The sequence below is a fragment of the Sapajus apella genome, unplaced genomic scaffold, assembly GCF_009761245.1.
Source record: "Sapajus apella isolate SASKATOON/1434 unplaced genomic scaffold, GSC_monkey_1.0 scaffold7, whole genome shotgun sequence".
Classification (NCBI taxonomy): domain Eukaryota; kingdom Metazoa; phylum Chordata; class Mammalia; order Primates; family Cebidae; genus Sapajus; species Sapajus apella.
In genome coordinates, this window is record NW_022436947.1 from 17,650,806 (window position 1) to 17,667,941 (window position 17,136).

Consider the following 17,136-nt stretch of genomic DNA (forward strand, 5'->3'; position numbering starts at 1 on the left):
GAAATAAGTACCAGACAAAATGAGGAAAGTTGATTACAGAAATTCATCAAAACATAATAGAGGAACATTTCCCACAGCAAGACATGAACTCTCAGAAAGGGTCGATCACCAAGTCTCAAGCATATTAAAATAAGATTATCAAATACCAAGGATAAAGTGAAAATCCTGACAGCTTCTAGAAAGAGGAAACAAAGAAAGAAGGGGGCAGGAAATGAAGAAAAGCTTAGTAGGGTTCTTGACTTATTCATGGAGAAGATATATAGCCTGATTAGATATGCACTTGGTATAAAAATTTAGTTATGTTAAAAAATGTGTATGACTAACTATCAGAGGCATGTGTACCAGAGCAACTCCATCTTGAATAGGAGCTAGTTAAAATGAGGCTGAAACTTACTGGGCTGCATTCCCAGACAGTTAAGGCATTATAAGCCTTAGGGTTGGAGGTCAGCACAAGATACAGGTCATAAAGACCTCGCTGATAAAACAGGTTGCAGTAAAGAAGCCAGCTAAATCCCATCAAAACCAAGATGGTGATGAGAATGATCACTGGTCGTCCTCACTACTACACTCCCACCAGCGCCAAGACAGTTTCCAAATGCCATGGGAACATCAGGAAGTTACCCTATATGGTGTAAAAAGGAGAGGCATGAATAATCCTCACCTTGTTTAGCATATAACCAAGAAATAACCATAAAAATGGGCAACCAGCAGCCCTCGGGTCTGCTCTGTCTATGGAATAGCCATTCTTTTGTTCCTTTACTTTCTTAATAAACTTGCTTTTACTCTATGGACTTGCCCTGAATTAGTTCTTGTGTCAGATCCAAGAACCCTCTCTTGGGTTCTGGATTGGGACCCTCTTCTGTAATATAACCACTAGAAAATAAAATACTTATTTCTGATTGTGAAAGAACAAAAAAAGAAACATTTAATCAACAAAAGGAAAAGGCTAAAGAAAATAAATAAGAATAATTAGTAAATAAAACAAGATAAAATGGTAAGAATGGGTCCAGAAATATCAGTAGTCAAACATAATATTATCTTTCTTGAAACAAGATTTAAAATAGTAAGCAGTGAATTCAAAACCTATTAAAAAATAAAATAAACATGACCCAAGTAAAAAGGAATCAAAATTAAAAGAATTTATTAAATGAAAATGTACTCCCTGTAAGGCTTTTAACAAATTCCTCTGTTTACAGGTCACACCTCACTTCTACCTCCCACAAAATCACCAATTCACCTCGTAAGACTATGGGGCAAATCTATTTGGTTCTTGATGCCATCCTCCTTGGCAGGCATTTAGATTTTCACTTCCTCTGCTCTAGTAAGTCAAGTTAACACTTCTCCATCTGCTTAAAAAAAAAAAAAAAAAAAAAAAACTGACATTTACTCTTCTCATGTATTCTTTGTCCTTGTATATTTATACTTTTAATATCATTTTTAAGAGTTTGGAAAATGACAGAAATTTCCATTTCCTTACCTAATACCCATTCTCCCTTATTCCTCTTACTAAGAAGATCTGAATCTTGCTGAGGAGCAATATTATGCTGCTTTAAAAACTCATTTATCACACACTTTCGTAGTAGGGATAGTCATAGGACATAGTTCAAGCCAATGAGATGCAAGGAGAAGTCACTGGGTTGGGCTTTCTGGGGAAATCCTTGAAGGTGGCATTCATGGAACATGCTGCCTTGACTTTTCCCTTCTTCTCACATGGAATGCAGACATGATGAAAATTAGTCAACCACTTTATCTTCATACAGTAACAAGCTCATGGTGAGCTTAACGGATCAGAAAGATGAAAGGAGTTTATGATCCTGATAACATCATAGAGTCTCCACCCATTCCCAGTATAGTAAGAAAGTAAAAATTAATTTAGACTGAGAAAGTAAAAAATCATCAGGCTGGAATAACAGGCACTAATAAGGTCAGCCACAAAATTAACAAAAAACAGTATTTCTCTCAAGGACACTCTGCAACTATGAAATGTCTTAACCATCCTATTTTTTGAGTGACTACTATTTTCTTACTCACTGAGAACCTTTGTTCTCTAAATTCATAAATGGCTTGGATTAATCTTTCATGTCTCTTATTTTTCATACATTCATTTAAATTTTATGACTCTTTGTCCTAAAAAATTTTCTCACTTAATTTTCTTGCGTACTTATTACTTTTTAGGTTCTGCACATTCTGCAGATCAGCTTACGAGAAACTCTGTCAATACCCATCTTTCCCTTCTATTGTGGTAAAGCTTTATCTGAGCACATGGCTGCCTCACTGATGACCACATTTCATCACCTCCCTTGTGTATCAGTGAGGCCATGTAACTAAGATCTGGACAATGAGATGTGAGGGACAATCGTTCTAAAACTGCTCTTTGTTCCTTTTCCCTCTGTTTACTGGTTGGAAGATGGTAAGTGGACCGGCCGTCTGGGACACAGAGGTAGAAAGCCATTTGTTGAATATGACAGAGTTTTCCCACCAGCCCGAAACTGCTTTGCTAATCCCTGGATTGCCACGTGAAAGGGAAAAAACTTCTGTGTTGTTGAAACAACTGTGTTTTGGTGTTTTAAATAAGTTTAACAAGTTTAATAGCATACAGGCTAATCACATATTCTATTAATTTTTTAAATTTCAAAAATAAAAATTTTGCCGGTCTTTTTTCTTGGTTCATTATATTATTTTATACTGATAGCCTTTCCTTTCTCTGTGAAAATATTAACTATATCTAGTCTGCTTTTGTATTTTGTTTTGATTTACTCTAGTAGTAGTTCTAGTAAAGTTAACTAGTGAAGCAGTTACACTTTAGTATAAGCATCATCTAGAGGGCTTCTGAATATTTAGAATGCTCTGCTTCCCCAGGAGTTCCTGATTAATAGTTCTGGGGTGGGGCCTAAAAATTTGCATTGCTAATAATTTTCTAGATGCTGCTGATGTGTTTGAGATTCTTAATGTTCAATGTGCCAACAGCATATTTGTTGACCCAGTCTGACCCCAGTGATTTTAGGGGATGTGTAAAGCTTGATTATGGAAGAAAGCTAGTTTTCTGGATGGGGGCTTTTTTTTTCATCCTGGGTGTCACCTTTTGGGACATTCACCACTCTTGCCTAGGGACAGATATCTCTGTTGATCCTTGCCTAATTATTTTAGAGGAGCCTATCCCTTTTGCATTTTTAAAGCAGTCACCTGATTAGTTGCCATTCTGCTCAGACCATCCAGCAGTTTTGGGCTTTGAGCAGTCCTGGAGTCCTTTCTGTATTTTCTGACTTGCTTCTCCAGTGTATGATTAGATTATAGACTGTTTCTTCAATTAATTCTACCAGCCTCTTTTGCTGAAGGGATTGTTCAAAGTTTCTAATTCCTTTAGGGGATCCCTTCAGTTTAATCCAGTATCTTTGTCGATACCTACTTTACATAGTTTTTCTATAATTATTAGGCATTAGGATGAGAGTAAGGGATGCATCAGCATATGCTCTATCATCAGTCTTGATCTGGCTTCTTCACATTTTATTTATGAGTTTAATAAATAAAATTATAAACTCTCAAAAATGATAAACTCTGAGGTATATCACAGACTTTTTGAGGGTTTAGTACTATGCTGTACTTTCAAACGTATTCATATTTCATACAACTTAATAAATACTTGTTAGCTTTAGTCTCCATTTTATCTAACCTGCCTTTGGTGGTTTCTACACTTAACTTACCTGATGTATATTTAGGAAATACAGTTTTGTTATAAACATGACCTAGTGGCATTTAAGATAAGATGGTAATAATTAATATTTATAACAATAATAGTATTTATTGAGGACTCATAATGTACCAGGCTTGGGTTAAGTACTTTATATGTATATTCTTATTATCACTGTTTTATACATGAGGGTACTAATGCATAGAGAAGGCAGCTAACTTATCCCAAATCAAACAACTAGTGAGCAGCAGCAGGAAGATTCAAACTAAGTTTTACTCCAGAGTCCATTCTATTAAGGATTGTACAAACATCCTTCTATGAAGGTGTATTTGTGAGATTTCAAAACCAAATAGCAGTGACATGCATTATCCATGTTTTTTATGTTACTGTATGTGAAAAGATCTATTTAGTCTAGAGCTAAAACTAGACTCAGTATTTTGTTGTTGTGGAATTGGAATTGAAATAGTCATCGTTGCCTTTATTATCTGATCAAAAAGTTGATGATAGACACTTTCTATTTCCTTTTAATTTATAGGTGATAGTGATACAGACTTACTTCAGGCAATGGCATGCTAAAACCTTCGTAGAGAATATAAGAAGACAGAAATGCTTAAGGTTGGAATGGGAAAGACAGGAAGAACTAAGGAAGATAAGCGAAAAAGAAGAATGGATAAAATTGGACTATGATCGGAGGCATAATCCTAAAACAAATGAAGATTTTGAATTACTTCATAATGCATTAGAATGTAAGTCTGACATAGGCTTTGCAAAAAATATTTTTAAATTTTTCATTAGTAGGAAAAGCAGATTTACTGCAGACAAAAGAAGGTGTTATTTTAGGGAGATGTCTTGGAAATCTGGACTAGAGAATTTTGAAAGATGAATACCACTTTATATTTGGAATAAGAATTAAGACTGAAATGAAATTAGAAATGCTTTTATATTAACAGTTAACAAAATCTTCACACTGCTTTGTGAATTATGCAGTTTTAATATATTATTTCATTTGATCCTCTTCCATGCGAGATAAAGAGAGAAAGTACTGTCTAATCTGGTTTTCTAGTGCTTTGGGGAATTTGTGAACTCAGAGTTGAGCTGTTCTGTAATCTCTTAATCCAGTATCCTGTCTGATTTTGCTCTTTAGAGAAGGGGCTTGGCCATATTTTTAAAATTTCCCCTTACTAATAACAATATATAAATGTATATTCATACATCTTGACTTTCATACCTTATTTCTTCCACAGTATGTGTGCTAGTCATGGATAAATTAAAAGTTTCAGGTATTTGAACAAGCCAGGCCCTCTTTACTCAGGCAGTAGATTCACCATTCCCCTTCTTGGAATAATATTCCAAATTCATATGTGAGCAAAGGATACCATTGTTATTTTTGTTTGGTTAACAGACAGCTGCGTAAAATAATAGAAAATATGTTGAATGAGCTTCCACCTTTTCTACTTATTAGTGGTGTTAATTAGGACAAGTTACTCATGTCTTCTAAAGCTCACTTTCTTCATCCATAAAAAGAAATTAATAATTTCTGGCGTGACTACTTCAGAGGGTTTAATATAATAAAAAGCATAAAATATTACATTCATGAAAATATTTTAAAAAGTATACGGAACTACACATATGTGAGCTATTGTTCTATGGCAAATGATTTTATACAGAATTTTCATAGTGAAGTAGAATGGTTATAGTTTATGTAAGTCTACATATGATTTATACATAGAGGACAATGAAATACATGAAGTTTCTTACATAAAAGGGACATCTTTTGGGGTTTTCTAGTCCTAAAATTCTAAATAAAAGCCTTGGAATAATCATTTTTAAGTTCTGTTAAAAAATCTGTGGTTCACAAGCTCAGTAATTTTTATTGCTCTTCTGTCATTTTCTTCATTTCATATTCATAATTCCATTCCTTGGAACTGCTGCCCTCTTGTGGCTGATAATGATACTTGTGTCCATAATATGAAACTTTTTCCTCAAGGTAACCTGTTCTTCAATAATAAAAGTAAAATGATATCAATTTAAGAAAACAAATTTAACTGTGTAAGGTAATATGTCAAAGATGAGGCTATCTCCAGGCAAAAATCTTTGATTGTTATGTCTTTTTATAGCCATATGTCGAGGGTGACTCTTTCGTTGTTCTGAATTGTCTCTAGGACCATTAGTTGGAAAAAAAAAGTGCAAAGTATCCCATATTCTAAATAGAGCCTGCAATAATTGGAGTTGTTTTATCTATTTAAACATTTTATATGGGTAGAATTATGCAGAATAGAAATTTTTGTGTCTGTTTTTCAAAATTCAGTATATGTCATGAGACCGATCTGTGCTATTGTGTGTAGTGCCCTTTGTTCTCATTTCTGTATAGTATGCTATTGCATGGGTGTGCCACAACTTATGTATCCATTTTACCATGGATTTGGTTCTTCCTGCACCACCCCTCGCCTCCCAACCAGTTTTTGGCAAATATAAGTAGTACACTTTGGTGAATTATATATATATATATATGTGTGTGTGTGTGTGTGTGTGTGTATGTATTAAATATATATAATACAAAATATAAAATAAATATATAAAATATAATCTAAATATTTTAATAAATTATAAATATAAACAAATGTTATATTTAAATATAAATAAAATATAAGTATAATATATATGTATTTATAAATATAAATTCATATATATCTACATATATATTTATATATTATATATAAATAATATATATATTTCACCAAAAGATGTTTGTAGCAATACTACTTGTAGACACACACACACTCACACACACACACACACTTCTCTCAGAGTGTAAACCTAGCAGTGGAATTGGTGGTTCATAGGATATACATAATTCAGCTTTAGTGAATCCTGCCAGATAGTTTTTTAGAGGTTGTACCATTTTAAACTTCTGCAGAATGGTATGAGAATTTTAATTGCTCTGTCATCCACTCCAACACTAGACACTTCTGTCTTTTTCATTGTTGCCATACTGGAGGGTGCTGTCACCCTGCCTTATTTTCGATTGAGGCTGCAGTAGGTGAGATATCAAGATACCAGAGTCAATGAGAGACAGTCTGTCTCTCCCTGATAAAGAATTTACAAAGGAAGTAAAATAAGACCTATTTCTTGGCTCATGCATCACTTAGCAAGATAAAAGATATAAGAAGGGCTAGGAGAGATTTGAAGAGGTTGGGAAAGTGGGTTTTTTTCTGGAGAGAGCCATTGTTATGCTTTGGGGTTGGGGTGGGTATGTTGTGCTTTTTCCTGACCAAATGCCTAGTGAGAGGAGCTTCAAGGGAGTAAGCACTCCTGGGGAGCTTTGAAATGTTCCCTGTGTTTGGGGGACAAGGAAGATTGGTGCCTGAACCTTGACCAAGATGGTAAATTGGGGTCTGACTCCAACCTAGGAAACCTAGAGAACTAGAGGAGGACTTTTAGACTTCTTTGATATTGGAGAGTGCTACTGCATTCTTTACTCCTAGGATTTTAAAAACAGAGATATATCTTTGTTTTCTATCAAAAGGGGACTATACAGTAGAGAAAACAAGAGAGAGTAAGCATGCAACAGGGTAACCTGAGGTGTTCTTGGTCATGTTTAATAGGGCCAGCTATAGAAATGAAGGGATCTTGTCAGAAAGAAGCTTGAAGTGAACAGCCAGATTACTCCCAAGTGGCTACCTGGAGTGCAAATACATCTGTCGGCTCAGGGGAGTTGCAGGAGGAGGGGTTCAGCTCAAGGGCCTCAGGATGGTGAGTTTGAATCATCTGACAGGCCTGGATAGTGGGGGTTTATCCAGCCAAGAACGAACTGCTCTTCCCATTTACTCATCTCCCAAAGAAGTACAGTGAAGAAACAGCCCCTAGTGGTGAGGAGAAGAACTGAGAGGTGAGAGTGTGTTCACAGGATCTACCCTTTCCTACAGCCTTCTTTCAGTCTTTGGTGTGTCTTTTTATTCTTTTAACAGTGTCTTTGTTAGAACAAAAGTTTTTAATTTCAGTAAGTCCTGTTTGTTTCTTCTTGTGTGAATTGTGCTTTTGGTGTTATATCTGAAAACTCATCTCCAAACTTAAGGTCACACAGCTTTTCTCCTATGTGTTCTGCAAGTTTTATAGTATTATATTTTGAACTTAGATATACCATCCAGTTTGAAATAAATTTTGTATGAGATGTGAGATATGTGTTAAGGTGAATTTTTAAACTTTTTCTTTTGAACATCCAGTTGTTCCTATAGCATTTGTTGAAAACACTGTCATTTCTCCATTGTATTGCCTTTGCACCTTTTGTTAAGATTGCCATCTATTCGGGATATTGTAACAACATGGCATAGACATAAATAACAGAAATTTATTTTTTAGAGTTTTGGAGTCCAGGAAGTCCAGGGTCAGGGCAGCAGCAGACTCAGTGTCTGGAGATGGTTCATAGATGGTGCCTTCTCACTGTGATCTCAAATAGCGGAAGGGATGAAGAGCTTTCTTGGGTCTATTTAATAAGGGCAATAATCCCAGTTCCACCCTCATTACCTAATTACATCCCTAGAGGTCCCACATCCTGTTATTGCCTTATCTTTATATATTGTCAAACTTGATTTGCCAAAATTTGTTTTAGAATTTTAACATCTATATTCATAAGGGATATTTGTGATTTTTTTTTTTTGTTATGTTACTGTCTGGTTTTGGTATTAGGATAATGCTAGTCTCTTCTGTACTCTTCAATTTTCTAAAACAGTTTGTGTAGAATTAGTAGGATGTCTTTATAAAATGTTTGAAATTCAACAGTGACACCAACTAGGTCTGGAATTTTCTTTGTGGGAAGGTTTAAAGTGTAAGTTCAATTTCTTTAATAATAATGTGACTTATTTATCATTGGGGGATAGGCTTTGATAGCTAATGCCTTTAAAGGAATTTATTAATTTTACCTGAGTTGTTGAATTTATTGGCATAAAGATGTTAATAATGTTCCATGTTATCCTTTTAATACCTGTAGGATCTATAGTGTTATTACCTCAATTACTGATATTGGTAATTTTGTTTCTTCCTTTTTTCCTCATCAGTCTGCCTAGGGATTTGTCAGTGTTATTCCTCTTCCCCTGATTTTTTCCAATTCTGTTTTTCTGTTCCATTTTGTTGATTTCTATTGTTATGTATTTCCTTCATTATACTTACCTTCGGTTCAGCTTACTCCTCTTCTAGTCCTGTGGTGGAAGCTGAGATCATTTGACTTATAAAACTAGATGTTATGAAAGGCAGTGACCAGATACAATACTTAACAGCCTCAGATATTTATCATCTAATGCACAGAGACTGAATTTGAAGTAAACCTGAAATTTTATTAGAAGAAGTCAAATATAGTTTCTAATTATATTAATTATCCCTAAAACTTAGTGACAAAAATGATCATGTCTGGAATATAGCAATGCCAGAGTGTATTTTACTTGATTGAGTTGTATATAATGGAGGACAAGGGTAAGTAATCTTCTGTCAAGAAGGGATTTACCCAAAGGAAGTCTTTAAACCTAATGGTGAAAATGTTGGGCTTTTAGGTGAAGATAAATGAAAAGAGAAGTAGAAATTCTTTGCGTGTGGAAGGATTTTATAGCCTGTCCAGCCAGGGAGAGGCAGGGAAACATATTAGTTCCTCTAAGAAAAAACTAGGTCATTCTTGCTTTTGAATGCACCGCAGAACCAGTGTCCTTTCACATAATAATTGCCCAAAAATTATTGAGTGTTTTGAATTGGCGATGAAGTGATAGAGTTTGGGCAATTATAATAATCATATCTGAGAAACAGTCTTCTTAAAATTCGGAGAAAAATTAGATTTGATTCTATGGCCAGGATGTAGCTCATGAGACTGTAAAGCTTCATTACTCTGAAAAAAATAATAATAATATCGATCTGAAAGGAAAGATTTAGATGACTTATTAATTAAATGTAGCCTTCCAGTAGTAAACCAGCTGTTAAGTCCACACTGAAAAGGACTGTATATAAGTGAAAGGATGACATGGTTTGTGAGAAGTGGGAGAGTATGTTGAATGAAGCTAAAGTGATGTAAACCTCTATGAATGAAAGACAAGCTTGCTGTCTACGGGTAGGAATCCATGAGCATCCTGCTTGTGGAAGTGCAAAGACAGAATTTATTCTGCAAATTCAAAACCAGGGTTGCTGCATGTGAGAGGCACAATAAACAAGAAGAACCGTACAATGTGGCACATAAGTATTTTTAGGAATAGATCCGAAAATCCAAAAAACCTGGAATGAACTGAAATTTATGATACATGCCAGAGACCAAAGTGACTTTGGGAATATTTATTCAGAATAATGAACAGTTATTCGCAGTTTCAACCTGTTTTACTTTCATGTCTATGCAGGGCATAGCACAAACATGGCTTAAGTGAGTTTGGGTTCCCAGTCCAGTTGTATATTCCAAGGTACCAGAGTAATGATCAAAACTGTTCTCAGTAATCTTTAGTCATGAAGAATGAATGAAGTGCCGAGAAGACATGATTTTCCGGAGAAGAATTGTGGTTGATTATTACAAACATTACAGCTTTTTATAAATCCCTCCTACTTTTGACAGGTACATGATTGACATTTGAGGATTATTTATGCCAAATTTCCCTAAGTTTACCTTGCTGAAATTTTTGTTGGATCCTATGCATTTTGACATGTAGTGTTTTTCCCTGAATAGTGTTATACTTTTTCTTTTCTTTGATTAAATTGTTATTTTTGATGAGATTTTTTCAATTAACAAGCAGTTAGAATATTTCTATTTAAGCTTTTGTTATTCTAGTTTAATTGTTCTGCGGTAAAAATGTAGTTTGTAACATTTCTACTTTCTACTTCTACAAATATCTATATAAATGGTTTACTGAACTTGGAAAATAAGTTTACAATTTTCAGCTTTTGGTGTTCAGAGCTTGATGTATGACAATTTAATTTTTAAAAGCACTGTTCAAATATTTTATGCTTTTAATTTTTTACTTGTCTCTGTCATAGATTAATACATTTGTATTTTATCTGTTTTTAATAATATAAAATATACTCCCCAATATTGTGTTTATAACTGATAGAAGTTTTTAAAACCATATTTGATGACATATGATTTCCTATATAAACATTCATGACAGACATTTCATCATAAAATTACCTTCTACATAAAAGACCTGAATTTTGAGGTTCTCCCCGCAGTTTCATGTTTTAATATTGCTACCTCTGCTTTCTTTTTTGTTCGTATCTGCTAACCTTTTATATTTCAACTTTGGTGTCACATTGTTTCAAGTGTGTCCCCTGAAAACATCATGTGACTAGAATTTTATAAAATTGTCTTATTTTCAACAAAAATATCTGTATAATTATTTCATATTTTAAGCATAACTATTATGCTTTGTTTTGCTTTTCTCATCTTGCTTTCTGCACTATTCAATTTTTTTTTGCATAAACTCATAGTTGTTATTAACTTCTGCAGTGATTTGAAATGTCAGGCATTCTTCTGAAAGTTCTTTGAAGACTTTCTTAAAGCATGGTACACTATCAAATAGCTTGATAAGCTACCCTTTTCTCTAGTTCTGAGTTGCGTAGTTGGGGTTTCCCCTCTTCTGCTATGATGTTGACTGTCTGAGATGAGAAAGCAGAAGTTTGGCTAATAACATTTGTGTGCCTTTTTGACAGTCTTTCATTTATTTGGTAGTGTCTGCACTGTATCTTTTAGAAATTCCCCAGGGGTTCTACCATAGGGATAAATTCCATTCAGATTTTTAGTACTGACTGATTCAGGTCTCTCTCTTTTCTCCCATCTTTCATATTTCTTTTATCCTTTTAGCAGTGACACAGGAGAGGGGAGGTAGCAGTTTGTATGGAAGCTCCTATCTTGACAGAAATTTGGTATGCCATATTTTAAGAGGTACTGTGGTAAATCAGAGGAGCTTGACTTAGATGGATAGAAAATGAATAAAATGATAGACAATTGAAGAAATAGAAATATTTATGCCTAGAGAAGATAAAACATCAGTGGGATGTGATTGCTCCCTTCACATACCCAAAGGAATACTATGTGACCAAGAAACAGACCGACGCCATGTTGCCTCACAGGCTAATATTAGAACCAGGATGGGCAAATTAAACCTGTTCGAGCTTCTGAGAGAAGGATACTTTCTTAAACGTGAGGTTGAACGATTTAATTTCTTAAGTTCTTTCCAACCCTATTCTTTCGTTAATGTAAATAAGGTTGACATTTTTGAAATGTGGGATACAAAAGATTTTTCTTCTCCAAATTTAGTACATGTAAAAATTAAATGGAACAATTGGTAAAATGCATGTATCTGAGCTCAGAAATTTTGGCTTATTCAAGTTTGGGCAGTATATTTTTTATTGATAGTAACTAGTGCTTTAAAATGTCATAAATATTATTATAACATAATGCATTAGTTTGAGTAAACAGTAAATGCAATTATTTTATAACATTTATGACTATAATTTAGAGTTTTGTAAATAAATGGAAAATGGCACCTAAGTGAATGAAGGACATGACCGAAATCAACAATTGTACGTAAAACTATGTCAATTTGTGTCATTGAGGAAGGAGACACCAGGATGTAATTTGAAGTGAAGATAAAGGGGAAAGGGAGCAGAGGAAGGCAAAGGAAATCTTCAGATTGACGTGAGATTTGACACCTCATCAGTTGAGAGAGGGAAGGAAAGAAGATGGGGTATGGAGAGTCTTAGCTCTAAGGAAGTCTAAGCCAACCCGGCAGTTGGCTCTGATATGACTGACCACAGAAAAGTCCATTGTTGGGCAGATGCAGTCAGGCTCTGACTCCTGCGTGGTGCCTGGTCATTGTCAAGAGCTTTGTAGGCAGTGTGACCTTGGCTTCAGCAAGGCAGCATCTCTGAAATGCTGTAATTGAAGTTGTGAATTACCTTTACCCCTTGTGACAGGTATTCTCTTGAAGGGAGATGTGAACAGTGCATGCTCATGGCTGCCACAAAGTCCAAGTTATATTTTTGTCAGTGATAGGCAGTACGAATGCTCATTTGGAGACATAATTTGACATTATCTGCACTGTTTTCCTTTGGCTTCTGTTTGTTTGACTTCACTTTTGTTGTTTTAAGTCTCTCAGCTTCTATTTTGTCATTTTTTTTTCACACATCAGGTGTACAATATAAATGATTCTATCTGTGTATACTTTCATTTAAATCAGTGTAAAAATAAGATACTCCTTGTCAGAATGTGATCATAAAAAAATGGGATTTTAAAAACTCAAGAGTCTATTGTATTTTTCCTCTAGTCTGGTGGCAAGAAGAACTTAAACGTATTAACCAATCTTTCACTGGAGCTGAAAGGAAAGCTGCTCTATGTGAACTTCTGGAAAAAGAGACTCAGATAATTGCTTCCATTGGGAGACACAAATACATTGCTTATATGGCGAATCAGGAAGCAGCAGTACAAGCTTTTTTGGATAAGGTTAGTGACGCAACTACTATTTAAATATGAATATATTCAAAGTTTAAAAATGTAGAATAATGCACCAGACAAGAGACTTACATTGCAAGAATTTACATGAATTTTGTTTAGGATTTTGGCGACATATTTCTTAAAATGTGATATATATTTTTTTCTTGTATAACTTTAGATTTTAATGGCAGCCTAGAGAAAAAAATTGATAAGTAACATGAAATCCATACATTCTTCATTAAGGGGATTGGCCATGAAGGAAAAGATAAGAGATATTTCTTGTGACTCTTTTCATTTAGGTTTAGACTGGCTATATAAATTAGGTAAGTTGTATACGGCAATAAAATGCAGAGTATTAAAGTCACAAAATGTCTAGGTCTGGGGTGCTCCGATAGTAAGCAGCCTGGGAGGAATAGCTGTAGACTACTGTTATTGCTGTGGCTCACCACATCATTAACTGACTTCAGATTTCTGCCTGAAAGAATATATGCTTATTGAAAACCATGAAAACATATAATTAAAGAAAAAACTTAAGTAATTACCACTTTTGTGGTCAAACTGCCTGTTTGATATTGAATAGCCTGTTTCTATAGTGACCAATTTTCTTTTATAAACCTAGTCTTTCCAAACAATTTAAAGCCAATTCAGCTACAGGAGAAAAGGGGTACATTTCTCTAAGATGTTAGCCTGTAGTGCTTCTGTTGCTATGATTCTTATTATTTGGGGGTATTTGTTCTTAAAAACCATATTTTTTATATTGGAAATGTTCTCCTCTCATGTTATTCACTCCCCTATTTGATCTCAGTTTATCTGTGGCTTTGACAATTACCTGCGTCCCAGAACTCCCTGTAGTTCCATGCCAGATCTCTAAGGAGTGTCCAAATCATATAACCAATTGCCTGCTGTCACTGCTCTTTGGATATCCCAAGATTACACTTCAAGGACTGATCTTGTTCTGCAGTGTATAACCTATCTGTATGAATATTTCATCATTTACCCAGTTGCTGCAGACAGAAACTTGGGTGTTAGTTTTGACATCTCCATCTAGCCACCAACCTGTTTATTCTACTGTTTAATACCTCCTACCTCCTTAATTCTTTACTGCTTCCTTTCCAAACCCACTACCATTGCCTGCAGGGAAAAGGCTCTGCCATGGTGCCCTGATGACCTTGCATGTATCAAATAGGTCTTCTTATTTCTCCTGGGAGGATGTTATGAGAAAAGTCTTACCTTATCTTGTGTGCATGAGTTCAACTCTGACTTAATTGAATCTGGATTTTCTTCTCATCGGGATTACTTTATGTTTCGAAATTGGGCTGCTGCCTCCAGTTTCACTTCTCAATTCTCTCCTCCATTATCTATATCACTGCCAACGCTATCACTAAACACAATGCTGACCATATCACTCCTCACTGCCCTCAGGAAACAAGGATTTTCATGTTTGCAAACCTCACTTATCTCACTGTTGTATCACTGCCATCTCTCCCTGCATACTACACCCATACTGCTTCAGCCATGCTCAATTACTTGCATATCCCCAGAAAGACCATGTGCTTTTAATGCTTTTGCATTGGGTGCCTTTACATGAAACACCCTTTTCTTCCTTAGTAGCTAGCTACTGACCATGTAAAACAGGCTCAGATGTCTCTTCTTTCAGAAAGCAAATGCTGGTCTGCCTACTATAGCTGTAGTATATGCTCTCATGAGACTCTGTCTCATCTCTTTGTACAAAGTGTGCGATCTTAATGTGTCTACATGCCTGAATCCTTTTTAGATTTAAAGGAAAGAGTTATCATTTATCTCTTTATCCTCATATCGTAGCACAAGTCTTATTACAGTGTCAATAAATGTTTGTGGAAGAAGGTAGAGAGGAAGAATAGGGACAGAAATAGTGGTTGTATAATTTTGTATTCCAAGTATCATCAATAAATTATGTAATGTAGATACTGTCATTTTAAATTCTTAAATATCTTAATTCTAGGAAAGGTGAATTTACTGTAGGCAAGCTATAATATTCATTCTTTTCCAGAGTCATCTTTTGAAATAAACTTATTCATTTAGCAAGTTGCTTTATCTCGCACCCAGCTTGATCACTGGGACACCTAATTGTTAACCTCACCAGAGGTGACAGTATGGGCGCAGGGAAACACGAATGCTCCAAGGAGCTGGAAGCCTCTGAGTGTCCGTGGACTGGAAAAATGGGTGTCACCTTTCTTTATGTTTCGCTGAGCCTTCTGCAGAATTTCCCTACTCATGCCATCATATTGTTTTCTGTTTCCTGCCAACTCTTTAGAATTCTATTGTAAATACTTACACAATGTCTATTCTTCTTTATGCCCAGAACATTCCCTACCCCAGGGCCCATGTCTAGCATTGTCTGTAAACATTTAACTAAACTTTTTGAAATTATAGAGTGTCCATAAAAGGATCAAGGCCCAACATATGAAGAAAGTGATTCCAGAGTCAGTTGATGACCACTACCGTTTCTCATGAGGTATGGCACTCTAAGAAGGTCCTCATGGAACTCTCCCCCTCACACACACAAAAAAAGTGAAATGGAGAAATTTTAAAATTTTGTTTACCGGAATTCCTAGGAGGAAGGAATATCGATTTTTTTGGTAAATACTTGGATAAGCCGTCGGGGTGGAATCTGAGACCCTGAAGGATCCTGAGTACAGGAAGAATTGTTCTATTCCAGGAAAATGGAGGTTTTCAAGAGTTGTCCTAGAGGGAAATAGATAAGGTAAAGTGAGGAGACAGTTGGAAGGCAGTGGGTGTACAATGTGACTTTTTGTGACTTCTTTAGTTATACGACAAAATAAAGGAAATATTAAATGCAACATAATTTTATTTTTGGAAAGGGAGAGGAGACTGATACAGGGTAACACACAAAGATGAAAGGCAGAGAATTAAGGGAAAATGAACTTAGCCACAAGAATTTGTAGAAATCAAGGGGAAGGCATTTTGTGGGTCATATGTTTTAGAATTGGAGTTCTAATCCCAGTTACCCCAGCTGATAAACCAGTTAGTCTCATCAGTCTCCAGGCTAAGTTTAAAGGAAGTGGACATTTTAGTTGATACAAGGTGATTTTCCTTCAGTTTTGACCAAGGTTTATATTAGGACAGGAAGAACACACCACAATATGGATCAGCTACACTTGAGGACAACTCGCCATCTGTTCACATGGCCTAGTTATAATTAGACCAGTGTTTAAAAATATTGACTAACATTGACTTCTGGCCTGCTGCTAGCCTGTTATAGTAAATTGAAAACTCACTGCTACTCTAATTCAGAATCATTTAAATCACCTTTTAATATATGTTGCCATACTAAGAAGACGATTAAGATAAATTTTAGTCTTTTGATGTGAATACTTATAAAATGTCTGTTTTTCTCTATGCTTGTCAACCTCCCCGACTCCCGAGCCTAGTATTATTTCCAATATTCAGGAGGAGTCAATGTTGATTTCATAAAACTTGAATGAGGTAACTTATTATTCTAAAGTTTTTGATTTTTAAGAAAAAATAGCTTATAATTAATCCCTGAAACTAGACAAGGTCAGAGTTTTTTCAGATGTCAAAATTAACAACCAACCAGTGCCATATGTGAATTTTTTTTTCCGAGACTCCATCTCAAAAAAAGAAAAGTGTGCAGAGTGCAGTGGCGCATTCTTGGCTCACTACAACCTCCGCTTCCCCAGTTCAAGCTATTCTCCTGCCTCAGACCCCCAAGTAACTGGGATCATGGGTATATGCCAGCACGGCCCAGCTAATTTTTGTCTTTTTAGTAGAGATGGGGTTTCACCCTGTTGGCCAGGCTGGTCTTGAACTCCTGACCTCGTGATTCACATGCCTCGGACTCCCAAAGTGCTGGGATTACAGGTGTGAGCCACCACACCTGGCCGTGAATTTTACGATCTACATTTAACACCACAATGTGCAGATTCATTCTAAGAAACACTTACTTTCCTTTAATTTGGAAGTAGTATTGGAGAAT

General features: G+C 35.4%; 1 protein-coding gene across 4 annotated transcripts in view; it reads left to right on the forward strand.

Annotated features, from left to right (window-relative positions):
* The window catches only part of IQUB (IQ motif and ubiquitin domain containing), a 64,563-nt gene that overhangs the window by 25,087 nt on the left and 22,340 nt on the right, over positions 1-17,136 (forward strand). For all 4 annotated transcript variants that reach the window (XM_032276121.1, XM_032276123.1, XM_032276122.1 and 1 more), the window contains 2 exons: positions 4,224-4,434; positions 12,973-13,148. In XM_032276121.1, coding sequence (XP_032132012.1) covers positions 4,224-4,434; positions 12,973-13,148 — 387 coding nt within the window. The remainder of the gene's footprint in view (positions 1-4,223; positions 4,435-12,972; positions 13,149-17,136) is intronic.